The sequence below is a fragment of the Xyrauchen texanus genome, chromosome 18 (genome assembly GCF_025860055.1).
Source record: "Xyrauchen texanus isolate HMW12.3.18 chromosome 18, RBS_HiC_50CHRs, whole genome shotgun sequence".
NCBI classification, from domain to species: domain Eukaryota; kingdom Metazoa; phylum Chordata; class Actinopteri; order Cypriniformes; family Catostomidae; genus Xyrauchen; species Xyrauchen texanus.
In genome coordinates this window covers 2,660,313-2,678,564 of record NC_068293.1, presented here as the reverse complement: position 1 = coordinate 2,678,564, position 18,252 = coordinate 2,660,313, and the positions used below count along the sequence as shown (strand labels likewise).

Here is an 18,252-nt window from a genome sequence, read left to right as displayed (position 1 = left end):
GTGAGAGACTGACCTGAGAGAGAGAGCGAGAGGGAATGTGTGCGTGTCAAGGGGCAGCTCGAGCAGATATAGCTCTCGTGTTCCAAATGAACAGGGTCAAGTAATCAAGCTCAGTCGGGCTTGTGTGTCACTCCCATTATCTAATACTGTCCGAAATGATCAATGAGCTAAAATAAAATGATCACAAGCTAAAATAGGCTACCTAATGAAAATGGACTGTGTTTTAACACATTCTTCTCAATGTCTCTCGGTGTCAGAATGGATGGACTGCAGGCTGGGTGCAACGAGGGCAATACCGCAGGCCACTAACAGCCTATATCAGACAGAGCACACACAGATGCTCACTTGAGTGGGGTCACTTAACCATTCAAGCGGCATGTCCACTGACCGGCAAGATCTTGACATAAATAACATCAGCTAAAAACTATAACTACCTGTATAACCATGACCCTGCCCCCCTCAAATCCAGAACACCATAATGTGTTTAATGGATTTCAAAGAATTAAAACCTAAAGTGGAATACATAAACAAATTGGAAAATATCTTATAAATTACCTTGTACATTTTTTTATAAAAAAAAAATGAGATGAAGACACCAGTCATATCAGCCTAGAACTTCACGGTTTTACTCTAGATGGGATGGGTGCGTCTTTCAGCTGTGATGTTGAGATCACATGACCATCTGAATAAACTCATTTTCTGTTGGTTTTGAGGGATGCAGCATACATGCGATAGTTGACAGTATCAAGTATTTGCCAGCACAACATAAACCATAAATTTGTTTGTACTCCAAGAATTTCTTAACCTGTTCTTAAGCTCTAAACAGTGAGTATTTTAACATTTAAGGATTGGCCCATTGACTTCCATTGTAAGTACCTCACTGGAACCCAGATTTGTAATTTTTTTCATTCTGCCCAAATTTGAGCCCAATTTGTGTTGAAACTGGAATATTAATATTACATTTCTTATAATCAACGTTGGGCAATTTACTCAAAAAGTAATCCATTAAAAATAACTTTTATAAAATTGTTATCAGATTACATTACTCGTTACTTAATCGAAAAGTAATCACATTCATTTTTGGTTATATTCGAAAAGTTTCTTCATTAATACTTTTAATTCTTAATTGAATGTCAGTAACTACTCAACATGACAAGAATTTACACATTTTAACTAAAAAGTAATAAGATTACCCACAACACTGGTCTTAATGAACTCCCAAAAATAGGAGTGTTTAAAAACTTTATTTTTCATAAACAAAATTAAAACAGCATTGTATTTTTGCACAAAATACTTCATAATTAGAGAATTGTTTCTATTATTATTATTATTATTATCAAACAGCTTAAACATATAGGCACATATGGCTGAGAACACTGAAAGACTGTTTCTATGCAGTAATAAATAAGCAGACATTCCTATGGCGCAACCTGTAAACATGTAAACACAGGACCGATCTCACAGCACCTCATGTATGCTACACTTTCATAACTGGCACTGAGAGGATATGAATGACTATAAACCTTATAAATACTCTTGAACAGGACATTTTTACATTATGTATTATAAAATAAGAATATTAAATACATTGTCACAAAACAGTGCTTACATGGAGAGTGAAATGACAATAGCTGCTTTTCTTGCCAACTCAGAGATAACAAATAAACACTTGAACATTCTTACATTCGTGCTTTCATGTAACTTGTAAACGAAGACTAAATATGCATGGACTATAAAAGTCAGCAATGTAACTTATTACAGCTATATTAGTTTTATAATTGGTAGTTTAACAAAAAAACAAAAAAGAAAAACAAACATTTGACCACTAAAAATTTTTTTTTATTTTATACTGCACTTTACTACACTGACTTATGAAATAACAGCAATTATAATATGAGGAAATTAAAACGAGAAGCAACAAATAAACCAAAGGTGAAGAAGAAAATGAACCTTCAGTTGAAATCGAACTCACATGCATGCACACTCAAGATGAATACACGTTTATATTGTCAAGATTTGTAGCACTCTACTCCACTTCCATGGCGGACACATCGTGCTCGCCATCTGATTTGTCAGGGAGGTCAGTGTGGGGTTCAGGAACTCCAGACGTCTCTTCTGATGGACTCTCTTCTGCGTGCTTCTCCTTGGGTTCTGCATTTACATGCTCTGGACTGGCTGCTTTACCCTCTAGTGAACATACATAATCAGTACTTATGTTAATATCATTTTGGAATTAAAAAGATTTCACTGCTTAAAACTTTAACGCATACCTCTGGTCTTTACCGACCAGAAACCTCATTCAACCCCTTTACCTCATTCATTTTGTGAAGTTATGCCAACACATTTAGTATTCCTCAACACCTCTCTCTCATGAATAATCTAACAATAATAATAAAATAATATATTTAATTGCTTAATTAACAAAAGTGTATCAGATGTGTAATACTGTCGCAATATATAAAATATATTGTAATTATATTTCCCATCACATAATATTCTATTTGTTTATTATAAGACATAGGAGTGCAAAATTCAATTTACTAATACATCATGTTGATTCACTGTGCAACAATGGTGAATTATCATCAATACTCAAAGGTTAGAGAACAGCATGCAAGAGGGGCTCAACTAAAATGTAAAAATATTTCTGGATTAAATCTAAGGGTGAAAGTTCAGTAGGTCCCGAAGAATTCCATTGCATTACTCAATGTAAAAAATTCAATTTGATTTCTTCCTAAATTTTGTGTTTTCCACTTTATTTTTTATGAATTATGTATTCAAGAGTTTAATTCAGTTTTAATCATTAAAAAAGGTTTCTAATCAAATTAGTTTATTAAAACGAATCAAATGAAAAAGAACACCTAGTTGTCAACATACAGTAACATTGCATTATTATATCAAAAGATGTACAGAGTAACAGTTACACAGATGTGAATAAAACTTAAATGTATTATTATTGTATAATATTATTATATATCAAAATATTACAATTATTATATATTATTAATACTATAAAGTAGTAATTTATTTGTTATATATATATATATATATATATATATATATATATATATATATATATATTAAAATTCACACACCCATTCAAAAAAAGCTATTATTTTGAGGAAAACTAAGAGTCTCCCTTGCAGTTTTTGTGTGTATTTGACTGTAGTTCATCACCTCTCAATAAACAGTTCGCTATATAGCTCAGTGTGATAATTATACCACAAAAGGCTGTTTTAATTGAATACATGTATAGTCTGCATGTTGTGTGCTTGAGTGAATGTGCAGTCTACTCTATCATCTACCACACACATTCACATATTCAGACAAAAAAAATGGAAGAAAACAGAAAATAAAAGTCAAATTCAAATTAAGAAATGTAAAGCTGTAACTAAATTCCAGAATAACTGTGCCATTTAAATGGCGCACACACACTCTCTCTCTCTCTCTCTCTCTCTCTCTCTCTCTCTCTCACATGGCATCACACCGTCATAAGTACATAATAACAGAAAAGGGAGAAAGAATGAGTGCGTGTATGTGTGCGTAACAGTTAGAGACACAGGGTAAAGCCCTACTAACTACGCAGCACTGTGGGTGGGAATAAAAGACTCTAAAGCCTTTAATCACCTCACAGATCTGCTCTCAGGTTCAGCAGCACATCAGCAAATGTCCCCGCAGAGGCCAAGAGAAGCAGTGATACAAATACACACACACTCCTCAAAGCACGTCTCCACCTCTCATACACTCACAGCATCAAGCCTGTCGTAAACACAAATCCAGCCCTTCCAAAATCCTCCTTAAATAATGAACAACCCTCATCCATCTGAGAATATCAGGAGGTGTATCTAAACAACATCTCCTTCTGCTGCTCAGGTGAAGATCTGGTACCTGGGGCAGGTGGGGGAGCAGATAGGTCTGTCTCCATAGCAACAACAGGGGGGGTTTGGCTCATCTTGGTTTCTGCAATGAATTCTGGGAGACGTGGGGCCTGGGGACGCATCTTCCGGGCAGGGTTTAGGAAATAACAGTAGGCACATCTGAATGCTAAAACGGCAGCAATAAAAACAAACTCAGCTCATCTGAAAGATCCTTAGACACATATATGAAAATAAAAACACTGCACATCAAAGATGAGAGAACACATTAGAGAGATGGTCAACACTTGCAACTGCTCAGTACGTCATTAAACTAAGCAAAAAAAAAAAAAAAGGTTTGCATGAGAAAATCTTAGCTCTCCAAATCTTACCAACATATTCAAACTCCTCCTTTAAAGCCATGCCATTATGAGATGAACACTGTTGGCATATCAGAGCATATCTGAAACCAAAAGAGATAACATTTAAACTAACAACATGAAACTTCAATTCAATCAGCTACATTTGAAAGTGTAAGTCTGCAGTTAAAGACAACATATAATAAATAATTAGGATAGTTCACCCAAAAATGAAAATTATCCCATCATTTATTCACCGGCATACCATCCCAGATGTGTATGACTTTCTTTCTTCAGCAAAACACAAATGAAGATTTCTAGAACAATATTTCAGCTCAGTAGCTCCAAGTGAATGGGTGCCAAAATGTTGACACTACAAAAATCACATAAAGGCAGCATAAAAGTAATCCATTTACTCCAGTAGTTAATTCCATGTCTTCAGAAGTGATATGATAGGTGTGGGTGAGAAACAGATACATATTTTAGTTTTTTCTTGCCTAGAAATTCTTCACCCTGTTCAGTATGGGGCTATATGCATGAAATATGTGAATCACCAAAAACAGAAAAAGAATGTGAAAGTGATCTGATTCTCACTCACATATTGCTTCTGAAGACACTGTACGGATTTAACCACTGGAGTCGTATGGATTACTTTTATGATGACTTCGACAAAAATGTGGCGCCAATTCACTGTTAAAATCCCATTCCTATTAAAATCATAGCTCACTTTATATCATCTAATCACATCCTGAAGTCTCCCGCACAACATTATTTTCATTTCACTCAACAAATATGTCACATTATGCAAGTTAAGTGTTTTGCCATTGACATATGTTTTATTATTACAAAAATAAGAAAAGGGTGATTTTAATCAGCGGTGCATGCTATGGTTTTAAAGGTATAGCCACAAGACAAACATTATACGTTAACGTGATTTTAGTGTGATAATATCGCTTACTAAGCTTATTTCGGTAAAAGTTATATCCAATTTTACAACTTTGTTGCGGTAAAGTTTTAACTCGAATAATGTTTACATTACGTGAAACAATGTGTATGTTAAAGTGAATGGACTGGGCCCATTCACTTCCATTGCAAGTGCATTAATGTAACGGAATTTAGCTTCTTTTTTGTTCTTAAATAAACCAGGGACAAGACAAAATAATGTAATCAACATGATGCTACAAATGATGTCGATTGAGCTTCACTTGTATTGAACAGGAATATTCTTTTAATTGTAGGCATCTGATCAAATCCATAAGTCTAATATTTAAATGCTCATAATTCATCCCGCACAACTTGTGCTACTGGCCTACTTTTGTAAGCGATCTGACTATCAATTTTCACCTGGTGGACAACAAAATGGGTGAAACAAACAGCTAAACTGATATTTACTCCCTGGCTGAACTGAAACTTTTATATGGCGATTTGTCAGCATTATAAAAATCCTTTCATACCCTTATTTTGCTCCGTGTGAAGAGATAAATCATGATTTCGATAGAGAGCGTTTACCTGTTCTGAGGTCCATCACCCACTAGGTACTCAATGACCCTGTCCATGGCACCTCTGTCTCTGGGGAGGATGGGTCTGGTCAGTGGAGGACCTGGAGGGTGATTCGCTGTGAAAAAAACACACACACACACACACACACACACACACACACACACACACACACGTAAATTTTGCTTTAATTCTGTTTTCTTTTGGTGGAATTTGAAGGAAGTCATTATGTATTGTTGATGTTCATAGAATTGTGTTGGGATTTGTACTGTATTACAATATGAATAGCACTTTATAGAACAGTACTGTTCTATATTTACATCCTATATAATTACAACAACTACAGTAATTACTAGGTAGGCCTACTAACCCTAAACCTAACCAATATTCAATACATGTAGTTACCTAATATTACTACGTACTTTCTTGGGTAAGTACACTGTAATTATACTGAAAGTACACATACTGTAACAAAGTGCAACCACAATATGTTTAAATAGGTTCAGATATTTTAAGGGTGTGATATATTTCAGGTTAGTTTAAACAACATGTGGTTGACCTATATGGGTTTTTTAATGGTGATACCAATATTCAGATAACAGGGTGGCCAATACTGCAGATATATCACAATACATACAGTACAGTAAATAATATATACATCAAAATGCTAAAAATAAATGAATTAACTTCAATGTAGCACCGTTTACTCAACATTTCACTTTAACAGTCAAAAATAAAATAAAAATGGTTTTCAATGTTAGTTAGAAGTTTATTCTGATATCGGTTTAGTCATCCAATTTTAGGAATTTGCACATAAAAGAATTGGGAATATATTAGGAAGAAGGAAATAACAACAAAGCGCAAAAAAACAAAACAATTGAAAACAACAGAATTGAAATTAGGGCTGCACAATTAATCAGGAAAAAAAAAGATATTACGATTATGGCTAAATCCCCCAAAAAATAAATACATTTGCAGAATGGATTTAAACGTAGTAAAATGTGTTAAACAAAAGTGAGAGTACTACAGCAATGGCTGCTAAAATAATTAATAAACAAAAACACAAGGGTCGAGGATTGTGTGGACATTTGTGAATGACGCGTGTCCCAATTCTACAGACATTTCCGGATCTTCTGCGGAATTCTTTTCGTAACAGTCCAAAAGAGCGAGCTGAGTGCAGACTGATGCATGTCTCACATGAACACATTTCTCAGCTTGTTTTGGATGTTCAACCTACGTAAGGAACATGGCATGCAGTTGCAATAAACAGCAAATTTTTTTATGTATGTTCTATTAATCGATATGTATAATTGTGATTACAACAATAGAAAATCAACAGTTATGATGTGTAATAATTGTGTAGCCCAATACACTGCTCACCACGACAGCCTACTGCAAATTTGCAGCAAACTGTTGGCCACAAAGCTCATTTGCATGTGCAAAATATGAGCTAGCGGCATATTGTGTCAATGTCAGGCGGCACATCTATGCAGACGTGTGGCGATGTCTGTGGCTCTGTGCTGCAGGGCCGATGATGAATGATGAGAGGGACAGCTTTTAATAACGACTCTGATATGGACCTCCCTCATGATGCCTGCTGTGATCCACTCTCATAATTAATATAATTTAACATCAAGAGCAATCATAGCGAGAAGACTGGTCATTTCTGCATTTCTTGGCATAGTCTGGAATCCCTGCTGCTCACTCATTTTCCAGCATATGGAGACGCCGCAGTGGACCAAGGTGCTTTTCACTTCCAATTGCTTCCAAAATGTGTTTGCTTGAACAGGGCCCAGAACTGTTTGCATGTGGAAAAACTTACTTGACTAACACACCTGGCACTAACACACTGTGTCACCTGTCTGTCAATAACAACAGATGTTTGCAGTGAAGTGGGGATAAAAAGACGTACTCCAATGTTAGAGCGAATGTCGAGTTAAAATGCAGATCTAAAAAAACTAAATCACACAATAAGCGTTTACGATATCAATGCAAACATTTATGCACGTTTATTAAACTTGGGCACTTTGAACACTGTGAACTTCTAGAAAGCGTTGTTAAAAAACATTCACACTCCCACTAGTTTATTGAATTAAGTCTACTAGCAATGTCCTGCAGTGTTTGTACCTGCATCACAGCAGATCATTTCTGTCATTTCCAGCACAGCTCAGATGCTGTATTGTGTTTAATCGAATTCTGTGCTGGAAATGACATTAAATATTTTCTTTTTTGAAATCCTTTGTCGAAAAACTAAGTTAATTGCTAACATTTTATGCATCATAAATACACAATATTAAATAAATGTTTTCACTCTTTTTGGGTAATTTGTCAAAATTACAACTTGATTGGAAATTATGCCTATGTGGCAGGGCGAAGGGGTGGGGCCTCCTAAACACCCGGTCCTGTATTAGGCTAATCAAGCCTCTGTGAGGGATAAAGGTCGACTGCAGGGGATCGTGTGGGAGAGAGAGAGATCGTTCACGGACATGTCCGTTATGTGTGTGTTTGTGTGTCTGTTTAAGTTTACTATTAAACCTCTTACTCGCCAGTTCACCGATACGCCGCAGCTTGTTCCTCGGCCACTCCTCCACCCTCTATCGGACGACAGCCACGCCTCTCCGGGCGGATCAGTCTTTGTTTAGATGATCATAGGTTTAAAGATGTAATAATTAGTTTTTTTTATAATGGATTTTCAGTTTAATATTAAAGTCTGGGTCCGGGACAAGACTAAAACATGAAGTCAGTTTTAATGTGATCTTTAACAAAAAGCTAAAGTTTAGATCCATTCGTTTTTAATCAACCATGGGAAAATCAAAATTGCCCAAAGTTGAAGAAACGCTCTTGTATGTCTCGTTGTCTGTATACTGTCTGGTAAATTCAGTACTCCTACATTATAACAGGCCTCAGAATTCATTCAAGGTTAAAACAAACCATACTTTGTCTTTACAATGAAGCAGCTCCTTGTTGTTTTACTCTTTTGATGGAAGGGTTTACAGCCCAAAGTTCTCAATAGAACACTATGATACTGCATAGTTTATATGCATAAAACACAACACTGGTAGTAGGTCAGGGCTTTGTTGACCAGCTCATCAGCAAGAGACAGAGGCAATCCGATATATTCAGTGAAGTTGGGAGACTCACCCATCCCTGGGGCAGGTGTGCCAGTCAAGGTTCCAGGTCTTCTGATCAGACCGTGCGGGGTGGAGGTAGACAGATTTTTTTCAGGTGGTCCCCCCGGGGCAGAAAGTGGGGCAGGAGAGGCTGCAGTGGCATTTACCGGAGCGAGAGGAGGACGTCCAGTAGGACAAGGGGTCATATGCCTCTGACGCAGCTCTGAGAAGGAAATTACATTATTCTTACACTTTAATAAACAAATAAATGCTGGCTTATTTAGATTCTGAGGACATGGGCTGACACAATAAAGTCTATATTTAGGGTTGCTAACAAAGTTACTCAGAAAGTATGCAAACCAATCTTGATGCCGGACACTCGCTAAAATACACAATGCAAAGCCTGTTTTAATAAATAAAAATCCCAAGCAGGTGTGGCCAAGGAAGTGAAAAATTACTATTACTATAATAGTGGAATTTTGTTCCATTATTATTAACCACTTGCTAAGATACCACATAACCATTGATATGTATGCTTTCTAGAACGTGTAATTTTGGACCTCATCTACTCGCTTTGTATAGACAAAACACATTCATCCAACAAAACAAATCTTCCTTGGTATTTTGCCGAAGAAAGAACACCATAAGATTTTGAGTTGCCGTGAAGTAAATGAGAGAATCTTGGGTGAAGTATCCTTTTAATTGTCATTTTCTGTTGAGAACGACATTCTTTCTGTTAGGGGTCCCATGCTGTGTGTTAAAATTATAAGTAGTAATTTAAAAATTAAGCCTTTATATTTCCTAAAAATTGGTCTGATACGACCTCATCAAAACCCAATAGATGTATTATACAAAGTTTTAATCCCTATCTTAAATGGTCTGCACTTATATAGCGCCTTTTTAACCAAAGCGGTATTCAAAGCGCTTCACACTGCGTCTCATTGACCAATTCACTCACACACACACACACACACACACACACACACACACACACACACGCCTGCCACTGAGAGCAACTTGGGGTTCAGTAACTTGCCCAAGGACACTTCGGTATGTGGAGTCGTACGGGCCGGAATCAAACCGCCAACCCTGTGATTAGTGGCCGACCCGCTCTACCACCTGAGCCACAGCCGCCCCTATGTTAACCATAAATAAGACATGCACTTTTCACAAAAGTAATTGTTATCCAGGATAGTGACACTGTTTCAAATTTCAGACAATCATAGCATGTAACAATTCAATGAAATTATTAATGTTTAAAGACCATTACTGAATTACTAAAGATTTATGAGACTACAAATAGGACTTTTGAAGCATGTTATCAAGTTAAAGTTTTGTTCCCACACTTTTTGAACAATTAATTTCCATGCCTTTTCTAGTTTGTAGAGACTGCACTTAACAAGAGCACTTTCTACCCGAAGAACATCTTAACGCTGAGCAGAACTAGAACTAGACAGTTCTGTGGCTTTAAGATTGTATATTTTCTACAGTGTTCCCAGGCCTGAAAATCCCATTTATAAAATGTCCTGATATTTTCAGGTTGTCCTTGACCGTAGCGACCGTGTTTATAATTAGTTTTCATAAAATTAGGAGTAATTAGGTGACAACCTGATGCTTGAATGTTAAGCATGTTTTATGAGAGCTACAAATGTCAGAGAACACAATGTTAAAACAGAGGCAATTATTTAGATTGCTGACCTTGCCCTTGTCTTGGAGTCACAGGTTGGCTTATGGGTTGAGATTCTAACTCCTTAAAAAAAAAAAAAAACATGAATCTACTACATTTTTCAAAATATATATTTGTAAACTTCAGTATCAGGTACTTACAAGTTTTTTCTTTGATTCAGGGTCGAACCGCTCCAGAATCAGTTTGGCATTTTTGTAGGTTTCAGTTTCCATCACCTGCTCAAGCTGTAAGAATGATATTACACCATCACATAACTCCACAGTTACATTCAACAGCGATGCCAATTCACAAACACAGAATATGTCAACGCAGGAATGCATCACTATAAATTAAAAAAATTGAAATAAAAACTTTCAAGACATTGAAAATCAACATCTTTCCAACTAAAATGAAGCAGCTAACCAGATTTTTTATTTTGGATTAAAAAGTGAAAAAATAAAAAACCTGTTTGCTCATTGTGTTCCATTGATTTTTGTTTTAAAACTTAATTTCAGGGAAAGAGCAAATAGTGCTAATGATTTAACTTTAATGAATAGAATAATTACAAGCCCTACTGTGATAATGGGGAGTGTGAAAATCCATCAGCTGTAATTATTGAAAGTTATTAGACATGACAGTGGATGACAAGCAATTTCTCAGATTTATTTCCTCCATCACTAAACACTATTAATTTAAAGACAAGTCGTTAGCCAATCGCTTTACCAAGTAAAGTCTTTGTGCCAATTACCTGCTGTCTTCTTTGATTTCAGATTATTTATTAGGAGCCGAAATGATCTCTTTCTCTCTCTCTCTGACAGCAGAAAAGTTTAATAGGATCAAAGGAAAACAGAAGGGCTGCTGCTTTTACACCAAACTTGGCCAAATTCAACAAAAGGGCTGCTGCTTTTACACCAAACTTGGCCAAATTCAACACCATGGCACACCAGGATGTGACATTCAAGGAAGACGCTACTAATTACTCACTATTTTCTTTTTCTCTGCTTTCAGCTCTTCTAATTTTTCATCTAAGAAAGAAAAGGATGAACAGAAATGAATGTTTCTGATTGATGAATCTTAAGACTGCCCTCATAATGAGATGAAACACATAATCACAATCAAATACAGATTTAGCTGTTGTTTACAGTAAGTGAAATTCTTACCGTTTCTCTCTGTTCGTTTGTTGTATAAAACAATCAGCAGTTTTCTCAGGAGCCAGACGCTGCATGCAGGAAAAGAAAATCATTTATAACGTCAACAACATAATTTCACATGTATTCATCCAAAACACTACAAGTAAATCATGTAATAATTGCAATAATACAGAAAGAGTGAAATAATTTCAATTTCAACAAGGCCAAATCAAGTTCAACATGTGGATAACTACTTCCAGTATTATGAAGTAAATAAACAAATAAAATTATTTGCAATGGGGTAAGAAAAATAAACAATGCAAAATGGAAAACAAATACAAATATTTTTTCCTGTTTCAAGTATAAACCTCATAAAAAAATGTTTAAGGTGTCTCTGATTTTTTACTGAAAAAAAAAAAAAAGACAAAACACTGAGCAAAGCTTAATATGCAGAAACAACTATTAGTAAAACATTCATTGTTTAAAGCGATCCAATTAGACCCACCCCAAAAACATTACTCAACCAATGGTGCGAGTTGGGGGCGGGGATGCCATTGTGGGTGTATTCAGAAAGCTGTTTTGAAAATAATATTTATTTTTGCAATTCCATTTGGTGGCTCGTGTGTCAGGAATTACATACTTCAACTTTAAAGGTGCACTCAGTTATGTTTTCCTCACTAAAAATGTTTTACTCCTAAACAAATGAATAATCATTTTGAAACATGTATAAAATCAGGAGCACTCCCTTGAGCTGAGGGCTGTAGTCATATCAGTATCATTATAAAAGCTGTTTTATTCTACACAGGGGAGGGGCGCCCTCATGGGTTCTGCCATTTTAGAATCAAGACCAGCTGAATACGGCTCACTTAATCTCAGTAACTGTCTCGTTATTGGACACTTTCACGCTTGGATTAAATTATTCATGACTGATTGTGAATAGTGAATTTCTGCAATGGTATCTGTAACTGAAAAGGATTGATTTTAAGTGATGCTGCATCCACACCACTAGGTGTCACTGTAAGTTACTGAGTGCACCTTTAAGGCTCGAAATCGGTGTATGCTTTTACTTGAACTGTGTTAGTGGCTTTCTCTTTACTCTCATATATATGCGGCTAGGTAGCAAGCAGCTTTCTCCACGGCAATGTAGCTTCCCAGCAACACTTGTGTAAATAAAAAAAATCTTTATTTTGAGATATTTCAAAGTTGTTTGTGTGTTTGTTTCTAACGCAGCCTGCCGCTGAATTGCACTACAGTAGTGGGGTTTCCCTCTTACGTCAAACTCCAGGATTACCACATTGTACAAGTGCTTTTTACACGAATGTGAGGGACAGTCAATATTTTCATTGCTGTGTATAAATGGGTATAGTTTATAGTGTTTGTGTTTTTCCTACTGTGCTCCCTAAAATGTTTAATTCTTTCCGCTGTGCTAACTTGTTGGGCTCCATCCTATGACATTTGTTTTGTTATGCAGTCTGTCCACGCACATGCACACTCCTCAAAATCCTGTAATAACGACGTCAATGCATTTACATGACCACATTAAGCTGCGTTCTCTGAGAGAAACCTGGGTGTGTTAAAGCACTTCCTCTTTAATACCTTAAACGGCATAAGGATATCAGCGTTCTTGTTTACATGACGTTTCAGAATGCTGTTTTCTGCAAAAACACTGGAATAAACAATTTTCTTAATTGCATTGCATGAAATAATTTAATAATGGTGGCACACATATATTTTTGTCTACAAAACTAATTTCAAACATTTTCGCATTCCTTCAGATCAAAAGATTTTTAAGATCATGAGAAACATTTCAGTCAAGTGTTTCAAAACTTCTGACTGGTAGAATATGCATGTACTAATGAATGGAATTTACCACAAGCCTTGAGGTGAATTTCTTGTTTAAAGCATTAACCTCATTACATTTTGTTAAGATGTCTCTGAAACCAAGACTACATATGTTATGTCACTTTGCTTCAAGTAAATGTATCTTGTTTAAAGGATGCTTAGAATTTTTATTTTTTTTACTGGAAAAAAATACTAAAATATTAAACAAGATAATGTTTTTTTTTTTTTTACCAGAATATAAAATAAAAAAAATACTACTTTAGAAGAAAAAGTTTATTACCGAGGCTACGTCTACATTAACACGGATACATTTGAAAATGGCATTTTCATTTCTGAAATGCTTTCGTACACATTGCCGTTTTCAGGCATTTTCCAATAGTTGCTCGTCCACACTAAAACGTGTGAAAAACGTGTGTGTAAATCCTGTTTACTGCACATGCCAATAATTGACGTTCCATGGCCAGACACCAATTCAAAGTAAACTTCCCATCACCTCTGAAGTAATGCAATGTGAATGTTGTACAAAGAAACATTTATCTTTAACAACTCTATCAAAGGGAATATCAGGCACAACATCACCGCTACAACACGGGACGCCATCTTGATTGTTTTGGTTGAATGGATCACATGACGGCATCACATGACAACAAGCATGTCATCATTTTCAAATATATCAGTTTTCCCAGTCCACAATAAAACGTGAAGACGCCGTATTCAAATGGATCCACTTGGGAGAGCGTTTTCAAAAAGCTCAGTTTTCACTGACAAAAACGGATGGAAGGCCAAAGCTTAAAGAAAGAGTTGCATTTTTCAAACGAAAACGTTTTATTGTGGATGTGGCCTGAATGGAATTCAGCTCAAGCCTTTAATAGTTTCAAATTAAAAAAAAGCATCAAAAATTACTTACAATAATGGAAATACCATGAACGGTGAAGCCACTATTAATTTTCCTATCAGCTGCTCTGGGATGTACCACACATAGACAACTATGCAGGCCATCAGGTAAAGCAGAGCAGAATACAACAGCAGCCTGTAAACCCATAACTTCAACTTCTTCTGGTTCTTCTCTCGATATTCCTCAAGGGACTGGATATCCTGTAGAATGTGAAGGAATGAATGTTATGTAATAATTTAAAAAAATTGTGCTCGGAGAAAAGGTGGTATGCTTACCAGGGATAGGTCAAATAATAGCAAGCATGACGGCCTAAGGACACGAAATAACTTGAACTTTATTTAACTTTAAAATACCCTGCAGCACAGAGGGTGTGAGGAAGGACAACTTGTATCACTGAAAACGAAACAAACCCCTATGACCTAATAACCAAAGGTAGAACTGGAGAGACAGGCTCTGATCACATCACAAAATGTATTGTTATTTACTGCGAACAAATCTAATCTTTTAAGTCAACACATGTAAAATAAACTCACATGACTTTGGAGTCTAAACAAGTTCAGTCCAGTTCATATCAGCTAAGCCATGAGAAGAACTAAACTAACCACTCTCAGTGTGTAGTATTGTATAACCCAAATCCTAAAATATCTCATGTCAGTTCCACAGGGCTTGTGTAGTGTCAGACATGTGTCTGTCTGTCTGTAACTCTCTGTGGTACTATAAGCCTCTGTGACGGACCGGAACTAAAAAAGCACCCTCATCCAAAACACACACTCTGTGATTAAGCTTTTCTGTAGATTAAGGGTGCAAGGACAAACTCAATGATAAAAGATGGCTGAAAAACTGCAGTTTTATACCTTATCAAGTCCCTCCAAAACCTCAACCGTAGATGGCTTGGCCTGTGAACAGACACAAACACGTTACTCTTAATAAAAGCACAGCAAGCCCTCAGCATGAACAAATGTCAAATTATAAGATCTGGAAGTCTCTTGTAGGAGGTACAAAATAAGTGAATAACAGAATACATATTCCATCAAGCCACATAAAAGTCAAATTGCAGACATTGCAGAAGTTGCATATTTACCCTCCACCGAGACAACACGGCCCCCATCTTGCAAGGGACGTCCTTCTCTCTAAGCCTGAGCTCTCTTACTCTTGTTACACCACGTTAAGGTCCAACACCTGTTCAAGATAAAAGCAAGACTAACAAGACCATGCACATGTTTTCCACTCAAGATAATATAAGGATTAGGGAACTTTCTTTACAGTGGCCTCATAACATATTTAGACACATCTGCCACACACCAAACTAAAGAGGAATTTGCATACTAATTATGCTAGAATTTGTTTTATTTTATTAAATATTTTTGGAAATAATTTCCCTTTTCTGAGCTATTTTGCAAGAACTATTATGGGTTGGTTAACTGGTGTCAAGGTGATATTTAGTGGATGTATGAATTTTCTTGGTGACTGACCACCAGAACGTGTCCAAATAATTGTCTTCATTTTGAACCATGTATAAAGCTATTGCTTTATCAGTTAATCACTGACAAATTTATTTTAGGGAAATGTTTTGCTTGAAAAGTGTACTTGTGCTATCGTGATGGCACATGGATTTATATTTCGATCTGTAATGTCACAACATTCATACATTTATTAAGTAATAACTCAAAATGCTAGGAATAAATCTCCCAGATCAGTGATATCAGATATCACAGTTTACAATCTAGAGGCTCCAAAAAGTAATAAAACACTCCTCTATTTTAAACTGCACAGTCCTGACTCCTTAAGATTTCAGAGAGTCTTCCAACCGCACAGACTTTAAGGAAAAGTTCACCCAAAAATGGCAACGAAAAGTCAGTTTATGACTTTCTTTCTCAGCTGAACACAAATTAAGATTTTTGGAAGTATATTTCAGTTCAATGTTAAAAATTTTAAAGCTCGAAAAAGCACAAAGGCAGCATAAAATTAACTAATGAGACTAAGTAGTTTAATCTTTACCTTCAGAAGTGATGATATAGGTGTGGATGAGAATATATCTATAATAGTAACAAACAATTATCCTCCCTGCCCAGTAGGTGGTGACATGCATGAAGAATGTGAATAGTCAAAAACAAAAGAAGAATGTAAAAGTGGGGATTTGTGGTTAAAAAAAACCACACTTAACATATTGATCAGAAGACATGGATTTAACCACTGAAGTCTTATGGATTACTTTCATGCTGTCTTTATGTGCTTTGTTTAGCTTCAAAGTTCTGGTCACCATTCACTTACATTGTATGGCCCTACAGAGCTGAAATATTCTTCTAAAAATTTTAATTTGTGTTCTGCAGAAGAAAGGAATTAAGAAAGACAAACACATCTGGGATGGCATGAGAGTGAGAAAATTATGAGAGAATTTTCATTTTTGCATGAACTATCCCTTTAATGAAGGGGTGAAACCTGCGTGAACAATGACAATCAGAGTTTGTTTTATAAAAACGCGACAGTATAAAGACTTTTTAAACATGTAAAAGGCTGACATAATTAGATTTTAAAAAACTGTTTCCTTAACGCTAATTAAATTTTAATGAAAACAATTCATTCAGCATCACCTTTCAAACAACGTATCATCGAGCAGTTAAAACTGAAAGCAGCTTCGCGAAATATTGTTAATGATAATCAAGACAAACTAAAAAACTTCAAGAGTTTCTAATTTATTCCGTTATCTTTAAAATGTGTTATAAAGGAGTAAAACCCCAGCAAAGATAGAGCTTCAAAAACTAGAATAACAAATGCAGTTTTTAATTTTAAAATGCAACAAATACATTGAACTTGACATTAAATAATCACTTTAAGCCAATCTAACTTGCTACTGCAAGCTGATCTAGCGGACATGATGAGACTGCACGTTGTTCTCTTTAATGCGTGCACTATAACGCAGCTTCCATGTGCAAAACCACGCCGAAAACTGCGACGATAAGGAATAATTTGGAATGATTTACCGTTGTTGAATGAGAGATGACCAGCACCGAGTTGCGTTAATGTTGCTCTACTTCAAAGGCAAACGTCATCAAACTTTTCCCACAACCCCACGCGGCAGGGACTTTCTCTCCTCCTTCGCTCTGTCACGTGATCAAGCGAGACCGTTGCGGACTGTAGCGTGATGACGTACACAATTTCCGTGACGTACTGGATGTTTTAATGTGCACTCGCTCAGCTACATATTATATTAGATTCTCTTTACAATATTATATTGTTTAGTGTTGTTAGTATGACATATATCCTATTCTCAGTTTTGTTTGACAGGTTATATTAGTGGCTAACTAAAAGTTATTATTTTAACTACTGCCGGTAGACATCTGTGTGTCTGTAAGCTTTAATGTTTAAAATTATCCATATAACAAATAATATTTTCCCTCTGGTAACTTCAAAGTTTGGTGCTTATTGGAATACTGGATGCATGCACAGTTTTGTATTTTATCTCCTGCTCTACTTGTGCCGTATTGTAATCAACCATTGCAGGACACATAAAGATAGGCTAAACATCTTCTTATTATTATTCATGTTGGCCCAAGTTATGCGTTTCCCATAATACACATATTTTTGTATAAAATGTCTTATACTCTGTCATGTTTATCACAGAGACAGACAGAGAAATATATAGCCTTCATTTGATTCGATTTGATTTGAATGTATATTAATGATTATTACATTCCGATGACTGATTCTACACATCTATGAAACAATGTCTCTATAAGACAAGAGAATAATTATAACATACATATAATGGTCATCAACAATGCCAAACAAATTCATTCCAAATACTCAGCACCTCTCATATTCTTTAGAAGAATCCCTGAAGCTCAATTATTAGTACGCTATACTATATTACTAATATAAAAAAAAGGTAACGCACTCAT

At 35.8% G+C, this 18,252-nt stretch overlaps 1 protein-coding gene across 1 annotated transcript; it reads right to left on the bottom strand.

Annotated features, from left to right (window-relative positions):
- Positions 1 to 1,238: 1,238 nt before the first annotated feature.
- LOC127658722 (endoplasmic reticulum junction formation protein lunapark-A-like) lies at positions 1,239 to 17,452 on the bottom strand. Its single transcript, XM_052148175.1, has 13 exons — positions 17,335 to 17,452; positions 15,435 to 15,532; positions 15,208 to 15,249; positions 14,366 to 14,553; positions 11,647 to 11,705; positions 11,471 to 11,511; positions 10,648 to 10,731; positions 10,519 to 10,570; positions 8,852 to 9,043; positions 5,723 to 5,828; positions 4,247 to 4,317; positions 3,889 to 4,044; positions 1,239 to 2,187 (listed from the first exon to the last, which is right to left on the bottom strand). The coding sequence occupies exons 2-13, from the start codon at positions 15,459 to 15,461 to the stop codon at positions 2,027 to 2,029; spliced, it is 1,179 nt and encodes a 392-aa protein (XP_052004135.1). The 5' UTR covers positions 15,462 to 15,532; positions 17,335 to 17,452; the 3' UTR covers positions 1,239 to 2,026.
- Positions 17,453 to 18,252: the final 800 nt, after the last annotated feature.